Raw genomic sequence first — 21,279 nt, forward strand, 5'->3', positions numbered from 1 at the left:
TTTTAGCTAGAAAAGTGAAGTGATTTTAGCTAGAAAAGACTAATTTCTATAAGAATATAAAATCTTAATTTCTATACTTTCAACTAAATTTTTCAACAAACACTTTAAAATTACAATAAAAATCAAAAATTCACTATTTATAATTTTGCAAGTAGAAGAAGTTATAAAAATTATTGAATTTTACTACCTTTGTTCCTAAATGTAGGATGTTTTAAAGAATTTTGATGTTCCAATATATAAAATGTTTTCATTTTTCAAGGCAACTTTTTACTTTATTAAAAATTGTGCAACCAATCATATTTGATAATCTATTTTGTAATTGGTTAAATAACATTAATTTATAGTTTTAATGATATTTTCTAGACAAAACAATGATTTAGGAACCTGGGGAGTAAAATTTATGTTTAAATATCTCACACTCCAAGTAATACTTCGTTGTTTTGTACACTAGGGTTGCAAAGCTCCTATTAAAAAGTTCTTTGAAGTTCGTATAAAAATTTTATGTTTTGGTTATTTATTTTGCTAGACCGTGAAAATAAGATATTTTACATAACAAAGAAACCTCGAAGTTATCTCGAGGCAAACACACGCAGAGCAGCGAGCACAAAAACAAAACTCTTTTCTCATTCGTTCCCCACATTTTCTATCAGAAAGATCTCTCTCTCTCTCTCTCTCTCTCTCTCTATTTTTTTCCTTATCCAATGCAGCCGAAGCGTCGTCATATACCGGCTTCTCGAGCATCGAAACTCTGTGTGCTACTTGGTCTAGGCCTTGCTGGAGTTCTTCTAGTTACGAAGAAGCTGAAGAAGAGAGTTCGTGAAGACTTCGGTGCCTTCATCGAGAAGCTTCTTCTGCTTCCTCCTCCTCAGCCTGCTCCTCCTAAAGCTCCTCACCCTCTCACTGCTCTCTCCTTCGCCCTCTCCGACCTGTAAGTCACTTGATAACTATGATGGGCACTTTCAAAATGGTGTTAGCAGAATGAAAACTGTTCCAAGCACTTGAAAAGACTTAGAAAGTTCGAATCTTTGACATTCATTTCACAAAGTTATGGATTAAAGTTTTGTATTTTGGAAAAAAGTGTGTAACTTGTTTTTGGGTTTAGTTTCTTCTAAGTTTCTCTGTTTTTATTTCTCTGGCAGGTTTGATGTGAAAGGATATGTGTCTGGATTTGGTCATCCAGACTGGATTAGGACACATGAAGCTGCTGCTTCAACATCTCCTGTGGTTTCAGTCCTTGTTGAAGGTGGAGCTACATGTGTTGGGAAGACTGTAGTTGGTGAATTTGCCTTTAGGTTTGTCTTGTCTTTCCATACCCATGTCTGAAGTGTTTGGTCTGATTCTGGTTTTTAATCGCCTCTTTTGAATCCTCAGTATCAGCGGAGAAACTAAGCATTATGATACACCCACTAATCCTGCTGCTCCTGCTCATATCCCCGGTGGCGCTTGCAGTGGAGCTGCTGTTGCTGTTAGTGCCAACCTTGTAGATTTTTCTTTAGGTAAGTTTCAAAGACACTCTTACTTGCTTTCTAGTTTCTGGTTATATGGTTGGTTTTGAATCTAACTTGAGAAATGTTCAGGTATTGACACGGTTGGTGGGGTAAGAGCGGCAGCTGGATACTGTGGCGTATTGGGATTCAGATCATCTCAAGGGATTGTATCAAACGCTGGAATCATACCAGTGTCTTCTAGTCTTGATGCTGTTGGTATGGAACCGTAGAATCTTGATATGAAGTTAGACTGTCATTGTCTTAAAGATCATCTTCTGTTTGTGTCTCTTCAGGATGGTTTGCTCGGGATCCAAACACCTTGCGTCGTGTTGGCCATGTAATCCTGCAACTTCCATTTGAAGCTCAAAGGAATCCGAGACAAATCATATTAGCTGATGACTATCTTCAGTTCTCCAAAGTTCCTGTCGACCGCATTAAGCAAGTGGTGATCAAATCAGCTGAGAAGCTTTTCGGTAGTAAGCGCTCTGCTCTCTTCTTGACATGATCCTATGCTTCTGAGATCTCTCCTGGTTATAACGGAATTATCATTTCTTGTTGTGTTCAAGGACAAGCACTTAAGCATGAGAATTTGGAGAAATATTTAGAGGCCAAAGTTCCTAGCTTGAAAGAGTTCTGTAGAGAGAAAGCCAATGGTGATGATGCAAAGCTCACTACATCAATGCTGCTTGCGAATGTAATGCAGCTTCTACAGAGGTGAGTGAGACCACTGTTTATTTCATCATCAGAGGGTTTGAGATTTTAAAAAATTAGAACGTTAAATCTGGTTTTTGGTTTTGTGTGTAGGCATGAGTTTCTTCAAAACCATGGGGATTGGATCAACACAGTGAATCCATCCATTGATCCTGCGGTTTACTCACAGCTATGCAAAACACCAGAGCTGACCGATGAAGTGATTGAGAACCTGAACGCAGTTAGGAACCAGATGCGGGTAGCTATTGGCTCACTTCTCAAGGTGTGTGTGTTTTAGCTGTTTCATGCTGAGCCCTCTTAGCTTAGCTTTCACCGTTTCTTAACTTTTTACCATTATGTATCAAGGATGATGGCATTCTGGTGATTCCAACAATGCCATCTGTTCCTCCAAAACTTGGTAGTAAAGAGATTATGTCCGAAGACTATCAGAACCGCGCTTCAAGTCTACTCTGCGTTGCTAGCATATCAGGCTGTTGTCAGGTTAAAATCTCACACTCCTTTTAATACGGTGGAAACAAAGTGACTACTAAAGTATGTTGCTCCTAAGCCTGCTTGAGAACCATATCTGAGACTTACACCTTTATTCATTTTGATGATTCAGGTGACCGTGCCGCTTGGGAAGCATGATAAGTGCCCTGTCTCAGTATCTTTGATTGCAAGACATGGTGGTGATCGTTTCTTGCTAGATACAGTGCAGAAAATGTATGCCTCTTTGCAAGAAAACTCCACCCTCATGGTTAATCCTAAATCATCCATAAATACTATTAGCCAAGAAGAGTCAGCTGAGATTGCAAAAGAGAAGGTTTCAATCCATTGCTCAATAGCTTATCTTTTGGTTGTTGGATAGGCAGTGTTTCTAATGTACGTTTGTCATATGATTTTAAGGGAAACCAAGCATTTAAAGAGAAACAATGGCAGAAAGCAATTGGGATGTACTCAGAAGCTATAAAGTTAAATGACGAGAATGGTACCTATTATAGTAACAGAGCTGCTGCATATCTTGAACTTGGAAGGTAATGTATCTTCCTCAGCTGCAAACTTGTTTAGTGATATAATCTTAGTACATGGGGGCTTGATATAATCCTTACATGTACAGCTTTCGTCAAGCTGAAGCTGATTGTACCAAGGCTCTTGCCCTAGATAAGAAGGTAAGACTTTTCTTCTTGTTTCATCAAGTCACTTGCCTTGAATCTTGATCATCGTATTTTGTAACCTTGTCAGAACATCAAGGCCTATCTACGAAGAGGAACTGCAAGAGAAATGCTGGGCAATTTTAAGGAAGCTATAGATGGTAAGGTTTGCAGAGTCTTTTCTGATTATGCAGCAAAAGCAAAATAATGGAAACGCTAACGTGCAAAGAATCGGTTTTGGTTAAACTGTGTAGATTTCAGTTATGCGCTTGTGCTCGAGCCAAACAACAAGAGAGCGGCTCTGTCAGCAGATAGACTCGGGAAGGTGTTCCTCCAGTGATCAGTTTCTGTAGTCATATGATGTTGCAGATTGCTGTCCCCATTCTTTTGCGTTTATTTATAATCTGTCCAGAGATTTTTTAGTTCAATGATATTTACACCAGTAAGGCAGTGATTTGATTTCGAGAAATATAAAAAGGTTAAACTTAACTCCATGTATATCCAATTTTGTTGAAACTTTTTTTATTTTGATATTTACACCTGTGATTGAGTAAAGAGAACAAGAAGGGTCGAAAGTTTCTGTTAATAGTTTCAGCATTTCAGCGCAACTTTTACTTGAAAGTCACGGCTATCTGCAAAGTAGAACAGTTCTTGCATCAACGAAAACCCACACACTGTCAATTTTAGTCAAAATCAAAGAGTTCTTCAAGTTGCTCGTCGGTCCATTGTGGCACCAAGCTGGAAGACGCCATGGGCTGAGATTTGTTGACCTTAGATCCTGATGTAACTTCATCAGAGTTCCCCATTACCCCGTCTAGCACACCACTTTGAGGTTCACGACTTCTACTGATCTTTTTGGCCGGTCTAATGTCATCAGCTGTATCAGTCTCTGTAGCCACATCTTCTTGCAGTTGCTGTTCTCGAGTGTTTGAGGTTGTCCTGCTTGCTGCAATTCCTGTTTGGCTGCTTGAATCATGCTTTCCCAAGTGGGTCAGGTCCATTCTGGCTTGAAACTGGTTCTTGGCCACCCCTTTTAGCCAGGAGTTGCTTTCCACTGTTGGATTCGTTTCTTCCATTTCTACGTCAGTGGTTGCTTCATTGCTTTCTGTGGCATTTCTTCTGAGACTGTTCATGATTCCTTGAGTGGTTCCTTGCTCCACAGGAAACACTTTGGGTCGCATTCGCAAATCTTCCTCGTTTTCTGTTTGATGTAATAATAATAGACCATGTTAAAGGTTTGAGTTTCTCGACCGAACTGTGAAAGAAACTCAATATATGTTTTTATCTCCTTACCATTCACTGGAACAGGATTCTTGGCACTCGTTTCGAAATGGCTCTCATCAGGTAAAACAGGAGTCTCCTTTGTGATAACCTGTAAATGAAACTCTCAATTGATTCCAACGAGTATGAGTAGGTGAAACTTGATATCATAAGAAAACCTACCTTGGAGATGTTCTTCAGCGTTATGTTAAGATAGCGTGAGGACCGTGAAGGTGCACAGACTGCAACCTGCAAAAACACTATAAGCTCAGTGCATCTCCATTGGCTTACTGAAAGTATCTGAGAAACTAAGTAGCGACTTCAAAACCATGTGAATTGTTTTATCCCCTTGAAGAAAAACAACAAACCTTGTTAAGTATCACCACTGCACCAACTCGTATATCTCTTCCAAATTCACTATCAGATATCACTTTCCTGTGCACGCTGGCATCGATTGTTCCAGTGGGATCCTGCAAGCAATACACATAGATTTGAGACACATGACACATAGTGCTGCGACAAAAACAAAATGTGGAAACTCTTAACACTCAGGTATGTTTTCATTTACCTTAAGAGTCACCATGATATCACCTAGACCATTTGGAGTGCAGGTTTTGACAATTGCCACGACCTATAAATGACCAACCACAAACCAAGTATGTCACTAACAGAATTTTAGTTTCATTGATAAGCATTAATATGTTGCACTATGAAGTCTTAACCACAAAATCCAGATAGTAACAAATCAGGAGAAGACATTATTCCAGAATACTCCGCCTTTATCTCAACAAGCACATAGACTAATAAGGGTATGGTGACTGCATCTCTTGATATAAGGAGTAGAGGGCACTGTTAAGTTTTGAGTTGGTTGCAGTCATACCTGGTCGACCTTACCCCAACTGCAACATACGCTCTTAATCTCGCTCAACGGTGTCCCAATAGCTCTCCCACCGTTGCTCAGCAAACCTGCCAAGAAAATTAGAAAACGAGAATGTAAGAAGAAGAAACAAACAAGAAAGTGACAAATTCAAGAGAAAGGGATCAACCTTCAACAGCAGAGACCCAAGGGTCCTCAGAGAAATCCTTGTCATCCCAATCAGGCTCTTCAGCAGCTTTACATATGAACTCTTGAGTTGGAATCGGTTCTCCCTGCTCATCAAACGATTTCGGATCCTTATTCATCTTTCTGCGGATTGCCACTTGAACAGTCCCAGCAGGTCCTGGAATCAAAGAGCGGGAATAACTGTCTTCAAGAAAACGATCTTCCGGCCGGGAGGAGCAGCGGCCAAGAGTCTGATGGTTTGTCTTTGGATTAAGCCGTGGCGTCGTTGGTTGCAGAGGAGGCCTTGATGGAGATTTGCGTTTGCAAGGGCGGAGGAAAGAAGGGAGCTCAGAGTCACCAAGGTCAAGAGCTTCCCATTGCTCTACTACTTCTTCTTGAGAATTCATATGACTGGAGAAGATTCATCCGCACATACCCTCTTTGCTCCACAAGAAACTTCATTTAACAGCAACAGAATCATGAGAAACATAAAACATCTCTTTATGGTTCTTCTTCGAGTGCCAATCGAATCATACAAACTCAAAGAAAGAATCAAAATGCATCCAAGTTCAATCGAAACCCTATACAAAAATTATCACTCTAGGATACTAGCGTATGTGCATCTCTCCGATTATTCTTACGAGCTGATCAGAAAAACAAGAAACGAACCGTGAAATCCAGTGAACACTACAGCAATCGCCTAAAATTAAAAGTGGAATTCAATTCGAGACTAAGACTACGAATTTCATAGTACCCAGAATGAGGAATCACCGAAGTTGCCGGAGAATCTTCTACTACAGCGAAAGAGACGACGGAGGCGGTGAGAGAGAGGCGTCTCAGTGCGAGAGATTCTTTTTTCTGTGTGTGATTCGAACTTTCGTTCGTGAGGGTATTTGTGTCGTTATATATTGGGCATAGTAAATGGGCCCGTCTCAGTTTTCTTTTTTAAACGAATCATTTTACAAAAAAAAATAAGAGAACCCACGACTACAAATTTCGTTTCAAGGGGACAATTGGAAATATGGGACATTGTCAACTTAGGGGTTTCCCAATAAAACTTTAAGAGTATTACTAGATTTTGACGTGAAAGCGCGGATTTATTTATTTATTTTTTTTTCAATTGACAAATATTTAGTAAATTTCATATTTCATATATTTGTGTTTTATTTTATAAAAGACTTTCTTTATCGCGTTTCATTTTAAATGACTATTTATATTAAAAAAATTAAACTTTATTTTTTTAATGAATTAAGTTGGTATAATTCTGATAAATTAATTTTATTATGTGATTAATATTTTTAATAAAAAAAATTATATACTTTTAATAAAGATTTATACTTTTCAATGAAAAATTCATTTTTTTATGAATGCTTAAATTATATTAAGAAAAGAAAAAAAAAATTAAGAATGGTTGAAAAAAATTATTTGAAATTGGACTCAATGGCCCAAAGGGAAAAAAATGTGAGAATTGGATCTGATTTCTTAATCGGCCTAAATGGCCCAAGAGAGATCTGATGTGGACAGTGGGCTGGATCCGAAAAAAGGCCCAATATAGATGTGTTATTAATATTACTTGATTGCCCTTAATGAAACATGCAATGTTAGTAAAGAAAGGGCAGACTAAGGTAAAACAGACAATAGGATTCTGTTTTAATAGTATAGATTTAAAGAAATAGGGTTTGGATTCTTGTTAATACCATAATACCCTTTAATTAAACAGTTAATCTAATTATAAATAATAATTTTTGTAATTAATTAAATATTAGAAAAAAAAAGTATAAACAGAAGAAAAAAAAAACCAGCTAGAGGTAAAACCTGAGAGGGATACTTACCCTAATTTCTTTTCGGTTTACTTGTCTTCTCAGCCGAAGCTCTTGACTTTAACATGGCAATTTAAGGTTCTTGGAGAATCCTTGTTCTTCATTGGTGTTTTTCCTTCTTTCCTTTCTACTTTCGTTTTCGTCATCTTCCTCTTCATTCCTACACACGAATCAACGAATCGAAGTGTTCTTCCTCTACGGGTCTCGTCGGACGGTTCATTTACTTCTGTGTATCATCAGTTTCATAAAAATCTCACCAGGTATGCGATTACTTCTATTGATTCTCTTAACCCTAGATTTTTCTAAAACCGATTTGTCATCTTTTAAAACTAAAATTAGTTGTATGTATTGATTAATTATCTTATACATTACGATAAGTCATGCATGTTACCGTTTTTGATTTGTCTTTGTAGAGTACTGATTTAGGTTTTCTTCAAAAGAGGAAAATTTGGGTCATGATAATTAAGAGGATGAAGATGAAAGAGAGCTTATATTCATGTTATGCATGTAGACTAGTTGTTGTCTGATTGTAATGTCTGTTGTTCTATGAACTCTTAAAAATAGGTGGAATATATGTTTTAAAATACGCAGATTGTTTAAGTAAAACTACATTTATTTTCTTTGTTTGTTTGTGTTCTCATTACAATCTTTTTCTGCACTTGTAGGTATGTCTCAAGAGTTACCAAAACGGCTTTTTAAGGAGGGTGAGGAGACCCAAGTGACTCAGGTCAATAACAAATGTGAATTGATATACGTTTTGGGAAAGTTGATGGAAGGGAAGGAAGTTCGGATTTTTACATAAATTTTTAAGTCGTACGAGAATGGTTTTGGGTACTCTGCAAGAGTGATACACAGTTTCTTGTGTAGGGAGCTGGTGACTTACAAAATGCAAGAGTTTTGGTTTTTCTTTCCGAAGAGACCACTCCGATTTTGTAAAAAGTTTTGATTTATTATCGCGTAGTTAGCGTTTGATATTCACTATGGAATATAACAAAGCCCAAGGCCCAATGCTGAAGCCCATCTTTTTCTCTCTCTATATCCATCCACTCTCTATGAAAACGCTCAACGGTCACCGTGGTGTGAGGCAGAGAATGAAGCTAAGCGGAGAAATCTGAGGGAAACATTCATTGTCTGAGTTCAAAACTGATCGATGCATCAAAGAGGAAAATCAAACAACCGTAGATCAAGGAGCTTCTCTAGATCAAGACTCGCTGTTGAAGGCCATTGAATCTCACCCACATTACATTTCTCTATTGTCATCTTCTCCGTCGACCTAACCTAACTATTCAATGGCAACACCTTACAGTAATTTAAAAACAAAACTCTCCTTTTTATATATAAAGTCGTTACTTTCATGAGTCACTCACATGGAATCTTTTTGCTTTTGTTGTTGTTGTTGTTGTTGTTTTGTCTTTTTCCTTTCGAATTAATAAAATCGGATCATAATACTTTCGAAATCATATTTTTTCTTGGCCCCTCTTCAGGAAATTAATCACGTTTTGTAAATTGTTATTTTTTTTAAAGTTAAATAAAAAGCATTACTTACTAAGTAGGTGTCTCTTCGTTATCACGAAAGTTGGAGGGAATCTTTATTTGTGTTATATAAATGGAACAGAGGCAGAGAGAGACATCCAAAAGAGTTATTGGATGGAGCACTCAAGTGATTTGACTGTTGAGGCTATGATGCTTGACTCCAAAGCTTCTGATCTTGACAAAGAAGAGCGTCCTGAGGTTTGTTTATCTATTTCTTATTGGATATGGAACTAATGAATTGTGGGATTGTGATTGGTTCTAAGAGGTGGATTCCCTTTGACTTTTTAATGAATTGAGCATGAGAACATGTTAATTTTTAAGGTCGTTGGCTTTTTCAACTGATATATGATTTTTCTGTTTAATTTTCAGACAGTTTAGTAATTTTTATAAACAGAACACCTCTGGAACATGTGACTGACTGTTCTTGATTCACGGCCCTTTGAATTGCTATATAAATCTTAAGGAAATTGGGGGATAGTGATTGGTTCTGAGAGGTGGATTCTCTTGATTCTAAGGAACATGTGACAATACTGTTCTTGATCATCTTTTTAAAAAACGTTGTCGCCTTTTTCAATTGCTATATGAATCTTTTTGCTTTATTGTCAAACAAGTTAGCTCCTTTATTGGAGTATTTATAAACAGAAGCTTGAGTGATGTGTTTCTTTGCTATTTAGGTACTCTCTTTAATCCCACCATACGAAGGGAAAAAGGTGCTGGAACTTGGAGCTGGCATCGGTCGTTTCACTGGTGAGCTGGCTCTAAAGGCTGGTGAAGTCATCGCCCTGGACTTCATCGAGAGCGCCATTAAGAAGGTTTGTTTTCTTACTACTTTGGTTAGGTAGCTCCTGCTATGTTATAAAGTAACGTTTCTTTGGTGATGTTGTGCTCTTGTAGAATGAAAGTGTGAATGGGCATTACAAGAACGTCAAGTTTATGTGTGCTGATGTGACATCTCCAGACCTGAAAATCGAAGATGGATCCGTCGACTTGATTTTCTCAAACTGGTTGCTCATGTATCTCTCTGATAAAGAGGTGAAATCCCTTTCTCATTACCTATTTCCTTTTTTGTACTGTAGAAGAGAAGAAAGTCTAAATGATTTAGATGGGATGCAGGTGGAACTTCTGGCAGAAAGAATGCTAGGATGGGTAAAGCCAGGAGGATACATTTTCTTCAGAGAATCTTGCTTCCATCAATCTGGAGACAGCAAGCGTAAATCTAACCCCACTCACTACCGTGAACCAAGATTCTATACCAAGGTTCATTATTTTTTTTACTTTATTAGGAAATGGCATACATCTTACTTTTCTGTAAAAGTTTTAGTGGGTTTTTATAAAAGACTGAACCAGTTGGATTAATACCATCTTGTATATGATTGAGATCTAAACGTTTATGTTATGCACAGCTGTGAGAACAGTGACATGGAGGCTCTCTTATTATGCTGTATATCTAAGTTTGATAACGCTTTAAGAGTGTGTGTGTGTGTATCATCAGTTCATAGACTTATTATCGCTTGGCCCCCATGTGTGTATATCATGCAGGTTTTCCAGGAATGCCAGGCACGTGATGCTTCTGGCAAATCATTTGAGCTCACTATGGTTGGTTGCAAATGCATTGGAGCGTACGTGAAGAACAAGAAGAATCAAAACCAGGTAACGAAGTATTTTCTTTGTCAGATTGTCTGCTTTTCCTATCATCTGGTGGTACCTTTTTCATATTATTATCCATGTGATGGCAGATATGCTGGATTTGGCAAAAAGTAAGCGTGGAGAATGACAAAGACTTCCAGCGTTTCTTGGACAATGTTCAATACAAGTCCAATGGGATCTTGCGCTATGAGCGTGTCTTTGGGCAAGGTTATGTGAGCACTGGTGGTTTTGGTAAATCCCATTTCTAACTCTTTATCTTCATACAGACATGCGTGCCTCTTGTCTCTAAGCTGTTGTTGTGCTTAACAGAGACAACTAAAGAGTTTGTGGCGAAGATGGAGCTGAAACCAGGACAGAAAGTCCTAGATGTCGGTTGTGGTATCGGTGGAGGTGACTTCTACATGGCTGAGACTTTCGATGTTCATGTTGTTGGTATCGATCTATCAGTCAACATGATCTCTTTCGCCTTGGAGCGTGCTATTGGACTCAACTGCTCGGTCGAGTTTGAAGTTGCGGACTGCACCACAAAGACATATCCTGATAACTCTTTCGACGTCATTTACAGCCGTGACACTATTCTGCACATCCAAGTAAGCAAAAAGAAAAAAACTCATTTTACTTCCACTCTAGAAGATGCATATCCCTTTTGGGAATAACCATCTTTTCAAGCCTGCGGATTACGTCCGAAACGAACCAAAATTTTTGGTATGATTTTGAAAAATAACTTAGTTTTCATCCGATTCGATTTGGTTTGCGATTTTCAAAAAATAAAAATAAATAAATAAATAACCAAAATATAAAAGTTAACCAAAATAACCGAACCGAATTAACCGAAAATAACTGAATTTAAGGGAAACTAACTGAATTTAACCGAAACTATCCGAATTTGTTTTTTAAAAAAATTATCGAAAAACCAAAACGGCAGGCCTAATCATCATTTGTATCTTCTTCTTTCAGGACAAACCGGCTCTGTTTAAGGCATTCTTCAAGTGGCTAAAACCAGGTGGAAGAGTTCTCATCACAGACTATTGCAAGAGTGCTGAAACTCCGTCTCCTGTATTCGCAGAGTACATCAAACAAAGAGGATATGATCTCCATGATGTTCAAGCTTATGGACAGGTTTGTTTTCATATAAAACTTTCATCATTTTCTTAAAATGTTTTTTGAGGGTATTATGAATCATGAAACCTTCTTTCCTTTAGATGCTGAAAGACGCAGGCTTTGAGGACGTGATCGCAGAGGACCGTACTGATCAGGTGACCCTCCCCACATACTTTTGTATAATGTCTGCTGATTCTAACGTAAACCATTTTATATTTTCTCAGTTTGTACAAGTCTTGAGGCGTGAGTTAGAGAAAGTGGAGAAAGAAAAGGAAGAATTCATCAGCGACTTCTCAGAAGTAAAAAACATTTCTCATTGAATAGAAACATTTAATAACAAGAACAAATATTTGATGATGTCTCTTTCTCATCGATAACAAAATTTTGACAAAAATGTATATTGTATTGCAGGAAGATTACAATGACATTGTAGGAGGATGGAAAGCAAAGCTTGAAAGGTCTGACGAGCAGAAATGGGGATTGTTCATCGCCAACAAGAAGTAGAAAAGTCCCCAAAAAGATAAAACTTATTTTCCCTTCAATAAAAAGTGTTCCTTGGAGGACAAACACTTGCTTGTTTTTACTATCATGGAACCGTAAATTGTAACAAAAAAACTCATGTGTTGTTTCTGTTTCTTAATCTACTTGCTTTGAATCTTCATATGATAAAATAGTGTTACTATTCATATGTGTTTAGACCCTTACAGGAAGGGAAATGAATATGATCTTTGACTAACAGTCTCCTTTGAGATTAGAGATGTGCAGTCACTAACATGCAAGGGCGTGTGTAAAGTTTCTACTCCACATGATATCATGGTTTGAGTGGTCCTCAAGTAAAGATTCACTTGCATTTGTTAACTAAAACTAAAAAGGGTTTCATTTGTAATCTCTAAAAGTAAGACTGTTGCATCAGTAAGTATATAGGAATAAGAACCGTAGTATTGTCATAAAAATTTACATGCATATGAATAAGAACCGTAGTAGGAATAAGACTCGCATGCATATGCATCAGATTTCATTTGTAATCTCTAAACGTAAGTATATAGGAATAAGTATATAGGAATAAGAACAGTAGTAGGAATAAGACTCGCATGCATATGCATCAGATTTCATTTGTAATCTCTAAACGTAAGACTGTTGCACATGAAGAATTAATGACATAGAAAGTACATATACATAGGAATAAGAACGTTATATTGTCATAAAAATTTACAAAGAAGTGGAAATAAAAAACGAATACACATTTGAGTATAATCATATCATGAAGCAGATGAGAGATGTGGCTTTGGATATTTGTATCAGTAAGTGCCAATCAACCCTTGGTCGAAGCTTGAAGAAGCAGAGTTGGGAAGTTGAGTGAAAGTAGCCGTTTCATGGTTAAACAGAAAGACTGAGAATTTGCTCTCGTGGTTGGACGCATCAGTTGCGCAAGAAGCAGGGCCCAGGAGGTATTGATCGCTACTTGCTGACACATGATCACCACTCATGAGAAGATTCGTGAATGATTGTTGTTGATCAAGATCGTGCGGACTAAAATTCATCCATGGATCAGATAACTCGTTTGGGAAGAAGAAGCCAGAAGAAGACCCCGGAAAGTTGTGATTTTGTTGGGACATAACATCAAGACAAGGGCTCTGATCTGGCTCGGTCTGATGATCCTGCGAATAAAGAAGGTCACGAACCCTGTCTTTTACTATCTGTAACTTATCCTCCAAGGAACCCTTGAACGCTCCAACTTTCTTTGTGAACCTTTTGCGTTCCTCTGCGTCGGTAAGAGATCTCCTCTTCTCGTCAACGAGTTTCTTGTTATAGAACTGTGAAAGATTTGTGTTTTTCTTGATTTTTTCTCTGTCGCTTAAATTGTTATACCTCTGGAGAATGTCTTTGACTTGGGACTGATCCTCGGGATAAGCATTGACGAGATTTCCTTCACGGTCGTAATGTATCACACAAATATCGTTGTCGCAGAGAATGGAAAGCTCTAACGCTTTCTTCAGAATGGTCTTCTCTCTTAACAACAAGAACGATTTCTTGAAACGGGTTTGGTTTCTGACAGAGAGCTTGTTGTTGTTCTTCATCTTTGTCGAAGTAGAAGAAGAAGAAAGAGAATCCATGGCAAAAACAAAACAAAAGCTTCTTCGAGAGTTTACGCAGAGTGAGAAAAGAATTGTGAGTGATTAAGCTTGACCATGGTTTAGGGTTATTTTATAGATTTTGGGTATCGTTTATAATTTCCTTTTTTGATGTATTAGTTTCCCTTTTTCTCATTCCATAATTTTCATTTTTGTCCATTTTTTATTATAGCCGTTGGGATTTTTACCGTGTGCTGTAAATACATTTTTATTAATTAATTAATTTTTCTTTATTTTCAAAACCCATACGAAATCACACTTGACAAAAACATATTATAGAAAAATATAGAAAATATATAGAGAGAGTGACACAACACAAAGGCGGATATAGAAAATAATTTTAATGGGTCATTTATCATATATTTATGTTTATAATCATATTCAATTTTAATAAAAAGATATTTTATATATCATATATTACGTAACTTAAATAAATATGAATATAAATTATATTTGATAAACAATATTTTTCATTAGATATTTTAAAATAAATGTAAGTGTCTATTTGACACACCATGCACAACAAAGACCAGCCATTTCCCTTTTAAATATCTGATCGCAGTTACTAAAATCTTTTGTTTGGTCAATGGCGATGAAATGGAATCATCATCAACTTCACCAGTAGTCTCCACAAGAGCATGAACCATCCTTAAAATGGTGAAACCTGTTATTATCCCTCAGTATAATCACTCTCCCTTTGATTTTCGCCAAACACTTGATGGCACTATGACAATCCTCACACACACGCAGGTTCTTTATCACACGTATCGGTTTCCCTTGCGGCACACGCATTATCCCACACGCTACAGCAAGTCTCTCGCTATGGTACCTAACCATACGCTCATCTTCTTCTTCCACATCGTGAAGAACCACATTCGTCTTCGAAACGTACCCTGCTCTCTTCATCCTCAAATCAAGATCCTCCATAAACGCGTGGAACTCGTCCCAAACCGAGAAAGTATGTGTCTTGTTCTGAATCTCGATCCAACTGTACATATATAAATTTATGGAAATATATAAAACATTATTTTAAAACTCTTTCACTTATTAGTTTAATAACATACATTGAACTATTACATCTAGAAAATTTAACCTCCTATCCAACCATTTTTATCTCGTATTTTATTTTATTTTAAATTTTTATTTTGTGAATGTAAAATTGAAATACTTCCTAAAATCAACATAAGTAAAACTTAAATAAATTTAGTTTTTATTTTTATCTATATTTTAAGTAATAAAAACGAGAAATAGCAAATCGTCATTACTAAACAAAATTCTAATAAACTAGTTTATTCTCTCTTGCTCATTCACGGATATAAAGAAAACGGATATAACGGATAAGGATATGCTTGAGAAAACTTTTTCCACCTTCCACACAAGCAATGTGTTGTTACAACAACAGTACCGTGAGAAGGGCTTCTCTACTTATGCTAATCTGATCTCTTGTTTATTGCTTGCGGAGCAAAACAATGAGCTGTTGATGAGGAACAATGAATTGAGACCTCCTGGATCAAACCCATTATCTGAGGCACATGGGACTGTAGAGGCTAAGAAAGAGTCGAACCATGTCCAGAGTGATAGCCAACACGGCCGTAGTCGTGGAAAATGGCATGGACGTGGTGGTCGAGACCGAAACTCGTTTGGTCGAGGCCAAGGCAACTCATATGGCCGTGGCTCCTATGAAGGCCGTGGACATGGCCGAGGCCGTGGTACATCTTTCAAGCCACATAACTCGACCAAATCCATGTGCCATAGATGTGGTATGGATAATCATTGGGCTAAGACATGTAGGACTCCCAAATATCTCGTTGACCTCTACCAAGAGAGTTTGAAAGGAAAGAATCTTGAAGCTCATATGACATATCAAGATGGTGAAGAAGATTTCAATCATGAAAAAGATGATATCATGGATTATGAAACTTCTGATTGTTTAAAAAGAGCAAAGTTGATTTCGGCCATCTATGTTTTTGTGTTGTTTGCTTTATGTTTTCTATGTTTTGATATTGCTTTGAACTTGTTTTCTTATTATAACTTAATGAATGAAAGTTTTTGATATAAAAGTCTCTAAAGCATCATGACTATACATCTTGATAATGCTGGTGAGTTTACGTCCCAAGCATTTAATGATTACTGTATGTCCATGGGGGTAACTGTTGAACACTCCGTGGCACATGTACATACACAGAACGGCTAAGCCGAATCATTCATAAAACGAATTCAACTAATAGCTAGACCATTACTTATGAGGTCTAAGCTTCCGGTCTCAGCTTGGGGACACGCGGTCTTGCACGCGTCCGAATTGATTCGTATAAGACCGTCTAGTGAATATAAATATTCTCCATTATAATTTCTTACGGGTCATGAGCCAGACATATCCCATCTTAAGACATTTGGCTGTGCCGTCTATGTGCCAATTGCACCACCACAAATAACAAAGATGGGACCTCAAAGGAGGATGAGGATATATCTTGGATATGATTCTCCCATGATTATTAAATACCTTGAGCCAACTACGGGTGATTTGTTTAAGGCCAGGTATGTGGATTGTCACTTTGATGAATCCGAACATCCAACATTAGGGAGAGAGAATAGTAAGCTGGTGAAACAAAATTACATGGAATCAAACATCCTTATCTTGACAAGATCCTCGAACTCAGGAATGTGATTTAGAAGTTCAAAAGATAATACATTTACAAAAGCTAGCTAATCAATTGCCAGATTCCTTTGCTGACCCGAAAAGAGTTACTAAGTCATATATACCAGCTGCTAATGCACCAATCAGTATTGATGTTCAAGAGGGACACAATCAAGTTGCTACAGAGTCTAGACAACGTTTGAAACGTGGTAGACCAATAGGTTCCAAAGATAAGAACCCTCGGAAATCTAAGAAAGGTGCAAAGAATGAAACCGAGGTTGTTAAAACCCTAGACACGACCGCGGCCGTTCCAAAATCCTGGGACTTAGCCGTGGCCGATCCCAAAACCCTAATAGCGATCACGGCCGATCATGAATGCTTAGATGCGGCCGGCCCTGATGTATCTAATCATGATTCTTTGGACGCCAAGATTCAAGGTACTGAAGGTCCTGATAATAATGAGATCTCAATAAATTATGTCTTGTCTGGGATACAATGGAACAAAAAGAATGTCGACATTGATGATATATTTGCATACAAGGTAGAACTTGAACGTATGGATTTGAATGAGGATCATGAAACCACGTCTATTTATGAATGCACTCAACGATCAGATTGGATCAAATAGAAAGAAGCTATAAACGTGGAGTTAAACTCTTTAAAGAAGAGAGATGTCCTTGGACCAATAGTCCGGACACCATATGATGTTAAACCAGTCGGCTATAAATGGGTCTTTGTGGGAAAAAGAAATGAACACGGCGAGGTCGTTAGATATAAAACACGGCTTGTTGCACAAAGATTCTCACAGAGACCAGGAATAGATTATGAGGAGACATACTCCCATGTGGTTGATGCTACTACTTTTAGATTTCTGATAAGTCTGGCTATAAGAGAGAAATTAGACTTGCGGTTAATGGATGTTGTAACTGCATACTTATATGGGTCACTGGATAACGAAATTTATATGAAAGTATCAGAGGGTATAGAGTAGAAAAACAAATCGAGTACTCGAGAACACCACTGTATAAATTTGAATAAGTCACTTTATGGATTGAAACAATCAGGCCGAATGTGGTACAATAGGTTAAGTGAGTACCTAGAGAGAGAGAAGGATACAAGAATGATCCGATCAGCTCTTGTATCTTTATAAAGAAATTCGGCCAGGGCTTTGTGATTATAGCAGTGTATGTTGGTGATTTGAATATCCTAGGAACATCTGGAGAGATCTCCCAAACAGTTGAATATCTTAAGAAAGAATTCGAGATGAAAGATCTTGGGAAAACAAAGTTTTGTTTGGGATTACAGCTTGAGTACATAAGAGATGGAATCTTTGTGCATCAAATGGCATATACAGAAAAAGTACTCAAGAGATTCAATAAGGCCGAGTCTCACCCATTGTCTTGCCCCATGGTTGTGAGGTCTCTAGGCTTGGACACTGATCCGTTCCGTCCTATGATGGACGATGAAGATGTCCTAGGTCCCGAAGTGCCATATCTCAGTGCCATAGGAGCTTTGATGAATCTGGCTAGTCACACATGACCAGATATATGTTTTGCCGTGAACCTACTATCTAGGTTTAGCTCTTGTCCGACCCAAAGGCACTGGAACGGGATTAAACATGTTCTTTGTTACCTACAAAGAACGAAAGACTTGGGTCTATTTTATACTAACCAAAACAAAGAAGGTTTAGTTGGCTTTGCTGATGCAGGTTATCTTTCGGATCCACACAATGCTCGATCACAGACAGGCTATGTTTTCACACATGGTGGAACGACCATATCATGGCGTTCCATGAAGCAGACGATCGTGGCCACATCTTCAAACCATTCGGAGATATTGGCTATACATGAGGCCAACCGCGAGTGTGTTTGGTTGAGGTCCATGACCCAACATGTACGAGTTGATTGTGGGATGTCCGAAAGCAAGGACGCACCAACCGTGATGTCACGAACGGGAACAATATGAGAATTAGGTTTAGGGTTCGTGATCGGGAGTTCTCAACGGTTAGGGTTTATCGTCGAGGGGATTATGGATTCGTCGGCTAGGGTTTGTTTAGCTTAGGGTTTAGAGCGTGATCGTGTTGATAACGTGTTGTGAAACAAGAGAATAGAATCTGTATTTTTCTGTATTATTCATAAACATAAGGAGCTCTTTATATATAGGAAATTACACTGTCATAGAATAATGAAAAGACTAGAGAAAAAGAAATACAAATATGGAAAGAGTACAAATCATAAACTAATAAAGAAAAGGAAAGTAGGGTTGGCCGACTCTCTCTCTAGGCGCCGGCTCTCTCTCTCTCTCATGTATGGGCCAGTTATGGACATCCACAATATGATTTATAACACTATAGTATTTTTAATTTATTAGTGTACCTATGTAATTAACCATTTTAAAAAATAATTTGAGACTTATACGTATGAAACTGATTTCTCAAATAAATAATATTATAGAGATATGATAAATAGTGATCGTTATTACTAAATTTTCCCATTTATTGTCTACAGATCAAGGCTTCGTCACTTTTTTTTTTGCTAATTTTGGTGCATTAAATTAAAAAAGTGGCAAGCGTTTAAATTACGTTAAACCTCTTGTGGCCTGGTGGTAATTAACTTGAGGGCAAAAGTCCAATACGGTGAAGCTACCATGGTTCGAGTCTCGGCCACTGAGGAATTAATATTTCGGTATCGACAGGGACAAAGACCGACACGTGGTAGTCTGGACCACTTCTGTGGGACCAGGATACTCATGTATAATTCAAAAAAATACATTAAACCTCGAGTGCTAAACCATAATAAAATCCCATGTTAACAATCAGTTGAGTTGATGATGAAATTGGCTGGAAGGGAATCGCCTTACAGGTCCATTTGGAAGATTTGATTAAGGCCCAAGAGTAGATGAGATAGGCACACAAAGGAGAATGAATGAGCCCATTAGTAAACATCGCAGCCCAGCTTGAAAGCAAAATAATCAGGAAAACGGAACAGATTCAAAGGTGGGAGAAAGACGATTTTGATCAGGATAGGGATAACCATTCTCATATGGCTTTGCTGGAAAATCAGATTTACTTATGCTTAAATTCCAAAGTTCTTTCTAGAGAGACTTCAATGCATTTTTGTTGTCTGAGTAATTTCATTTTTTTTGGTGTAGTGAGTAATTTCATTTGTTTGGACAATAATCAAATGTTGTGTTGATAATTTGTTCAGATTTGGTTTTGGTTGCTAGTTGGTAGTTGTATGTATCTTCTTTTGTTTCTTGATGAAAGAAATACTAATTTAACTCACACCGAAATGATAAACAAGATTCACATGCTTGTCTCAGAAGCAATGAACAACAATGTTGTAATAAACACATCCTAGAGCATCCTTTGTTGTTCTGAAGTTGAGATTTAAACATCAAAAGTATGTTGAATTCTTATAGGAGTAGAAGGATTTGCACTTCAAGTCTAATAATCAAATGAAAGTCACCATATGGGGTGGAAAGATTAACTTTTTCCTGAAGCCACCGCTGCTAGTACCTCCTCAGTTGTTCCTCTGTCCACGCTTAAGGTCATATATGACAAAGTCACAACAATCACTTAATCTGGTAATTTCTCAGATCTGTCTCTATGTTGCTATCATTACAAATTATTTGTATCTTGGATGTTTGTGAGTTACATATCTTTAAAAGCTGGAAGCATGTTTGTTTACATGTCACCATTAGAATAACAAAAGATAATTCCAGTGAACGTTTTTTAATTCACTTGTCGTGGAGTTGCAATATATATAACAAGTAACAACCAGCCGTCAAGAGAGAAAAAGAGAGATTTTTTGTAGTTTCAAACCGATGGTCGAAGGTTTTTACAGGTTCGACATCGGCTTATTTGATTTGTTTGCTTTTCTTTTTTTGATTTATTTTGCTTCAAAGATTTTGATTGTTCTTTTGTGTGTTTTTACAATAGATTGGAAAGACAAAAAACTTCAGTTAAGTTGAACCATTTATAAAAGGTAATTGATAGATCTAGAAGCGGATGGTGGTGACGGTTCTTACCGGTTTCAGTCATTGATGGTTTTCCAATTGATGGTGATGGAATTCTTGCTGCAAACTATGGTTAATCTGAAAGTCATCATGAAATTCTAATTAATTGATTGTTTGAAACGGTAATATTTTTGACTTTGTTATTAACAATATAGCAATATAAAAAGTTGTTTTTCGGTGGCTCCTACTGGAGCAATAAAAAGAGAGTGGCAGTCGTTATAAATTCAGTTTGAAATGTGGTTTCTTGGATTAATATGAAGATTATCTCCCAAGAGATTCAACTACTCTTGAAGCAATATAGATTTTTTATATGAAAAATCTTTAACTATTCATACGCAAAATAGATGTGTTAACACTGGATCTCTACTGGTATATTCCTTTTCTACATTTGTTTTCTAGTTCTCATTGTTTAGAACTCTTTACGTAAAAGATTTAATAATACAATCCATCATTAAAAAAACAACTAACAACCAAAGAAACAATTTGTAAACATTCGCCAGTCTTGTGTAATTAGAGATCATTGATTAATATTTAATACAAACTAGGGTAGCTTTATGGGTAGATGAAGCTCTTACATGGATGTATAAAGAAACCTTATGCACTTACTTGATACTAAAAAAAATCGATTGAAGCCATATGTTTTTCCACATGATCATAGCTTGAGAGGTTCTCGGATAAAGATTGGCATTTTAGGTTCATCATTTGCATTTTTAAACTAGGTTGGCATCGAATTGTATATTGTTAAGGGTTATAGGATGATTTTC

The 21,279-nt window shown here is 37.3% G+C and overlaps 4 protein-coding genes across 8 annotated transcripts; 2 read left to right on the forward strand and 2 right to left on the reverse strand.

Annotated features, from left to right (window-relative positions):
- Positions 1 to 581: 581 nt before the first annotated feature.
- LOC111204641 (outer envelope protein 64, chloroplastic-like) lies at positions 582 to 3,861 on the forward strand. The gene is made up of 13 exons (XM_022699823.2): positions 582 to 928; positions 1,140 to 1,292; positions 1,372 to 1,496; positions 1,578 to 1,703; positions 1,781 to 1,963; positions 2,054 to 2,201; positions 2,292 to 2,460; positions 2,544 to 2,678; positions 2,800 to 3,000; positions 3,084 to 3,211; positions 3,295 to 3,346; positions 3,420 to 3,489; positions 3,583 to 3,861. The coding sequence occupies exons 1-13, from the start codon at positions 702 to 704 to the stop codon at positions 3,666 to 3,668; spliced, it is 1,803 nt and encodes a 600-aa protein (XP_022555544.1). The 5' UTR covers positions 582 to 701; the 3' UTR covers positions 3,669 to 3,861.
- Positions 3,827 to 6,540, reverse strand: LOC111204642. 4 transcript variants are annotated; one of them, XM_048759525.1, is made up of 8 exons: positions 6,402 to 6,540; positions 5,635 to 6,086; positions 5,469 to 5,554; positions 5,157 to 5,219; positions 4,957 to 5,058; positions 4,772 to 4,837; positions 4,570 to 4,700; positions 3,827 to 4,537 (listed from the first exon to the last, which is right to left on the reverse strand). In XM_048759525.1, exons 2-8 carry the CDS (start codon positions 6,035 to 6,037, stop codon positions 4,012 to 4,014), a joined length of 1,377 nt encoding a protein of 458 aa, XP_048615482.1. In that variant the 5' UTR covers positions 6,038 to 6,086; positions 6,402 to 6,540; the 3' UTR covers positions 3,827 to 4,011. The 4 variants fall into 4 exon arrangements, with proteins under 4 accessions (XP_048615482.1, XP_022555546.1, XP_022555545.1 ...); XM_022699825.2 differs by having other exon boundaries at positions 3,827 to 4,529; positions 4,622 to 4,700; positions 6,402 to 6,538; XM_022699824.2 differs by having other exon boundaries at positions 3,827 to 4,529; positions 4,622 to 4,700; positions 6,385 to 6,526.
- A 1,967-nt stretch (positions 6,541 to 8,507) lies between these two features.
- On the forward strand, positions 8,508 to 12,392 carry LOC111203757 (phosphomethylethanolamine N-methyltransferase). 2 transcript variants are annotated; one of them, XM_048761068.1, is made up of 12 exons: positions 8,509 to 8,755; positions 9,066 to 9,181; positions 9,658 to 9,795; positions 9,878 to 10,015; positions 10,097 to 10,240; positions 10,523 to 10,633; positions 10,720 to 10,861; positions 10,940 to 11,220; positions 11,588 to 11,749; positions 11,833 to 11,886; positions 11,956 to 12,030; positions 12,143 to 12,392. In XM_048761068.1, the coding sequence occupies exons 1-12, from the start codon at positions 8,740 to 8,742 to the stop codon at positions 12,233 to 12,235; spliced, it is 1,470 nt and encodes a 489-aa protein (XP_048617025.1). In that variant the 5' UTR covers positions 8,509 to 8,739; the 3' UTR covers positions 12,236 to 12,392. The 2 variants fall into 2 exon arrangements, with proteins under 2 accessions (XP_048617024.1, XP_048617025.1); XM_048761067.1 differs by having other exon boundaries at positions 8,508 to 8,755; positions 11,833 to 12,030.
- A 496-nt stretch (positions 12,393 to 12,888) lies between these two features.
- On the reverse strand, positions 12,889 to 15,105 carry LOC125588997 (agamous-like MADS-box protein AGL53). Its single transcript, XM_048761069.1, has one exon. It carries the CDS (start codon positions 13,843 to 13,845, stop codon positions 13,030 to 13,032), a length of 816 nt encoding a protein of 271 aa, XP_048617026.1. The 5' UTR covers positions 13,846 to 15,105; the 3' UTR covers positions 12,889 to 13,029.
- Between the last annotated feature and the right edge of the window lie 6,174 nt (positions 15,106 to 21,279).

This window comes from Brassica napus, chromosome C6 (assembly GCF_020379485.1).
Source record: "Brassica napus cultivar Da-Ae chromosome C6, Da-Ae, whole genome shotgun sequence".
Classification (NCBI taxonomy): domain Eukaryota; kingdom Viridiplantae; phylum Streptophyta; class Magnoliopsida; order Brassicales; family Brassicaceae; genus Brassica; species Brassica napus.

Excerpts from the sequence above, each read along its gene's own strand:
- LOC111204641 (XM_022699823.2), top strand. The coding sequence starts at position 702 with ATGCAGCCGAAGCGTCGTCATATACCGGCTTCTCGAGCATCGAAACTC. Across the intron at positions 929-1,139 it reads TCCTTCGCCCTCTCCGACCT|GTTTGATGTGAAAGGATATG; the intron begins GTAAGTCACTTG and ends TTTCTCTGGCAG. Across the intron at positions 3,212-3,294 it reads GCATATCTTGAACTTGGAAG|CTTTCGTCAAGCTGAAGCTG; the intron begins GTAATGTATCTT and ends TTACATGTACAG.
- LOC111204642 (XM_048759525.1), bottom strand. The coding sequence starts at position 6,037 with ATGAATTCTCAAGAAGAAGTAGTAGAGCAATGGGAAGCTCTTGACCTT. Across the intron at positions 5,555-5,634 it reads TTGGGTCTCTGCTGTTGAAG|GTTTGCTGAGCAACGGTGGG; the intron begins GTTGATCCCTTT and ends TTTTCTTGGCAG. Across the intron at positions 5,059-5,156 it reads ATATCATGGTGACTCTTAAG|GATCCCACTGGAACAATCGA; the intron begins GTAAATGAAAAC and ends TATTGCTTGCAG.
- LOC111203757 (XM_048761067.1), top strand. Across the intron at positions 9,796-9,877 it reads TCGAGAGCGCCATTAAGAAG|AATGAAAGTGTGAATGGGCA; the intron begins GTTTGTTTTCTT and ends GTGCTCTTGTAG. Across the intron at positions 10,862-10,939 it reads TGTGAGCACTGGTGGTTTTG|AGACAACTAAAGAGTTTGTG; the intron begins GTAAATCCCATT and ends TGTGCTTAACAG.
- LOC125588997 (XM_048761069.1), bottom strand. The coding sequence starts at position 13,845 with ATGGATTCTCTTTCTTCTTCTTCTACTTCGACAAAGATGAAGAACAAC.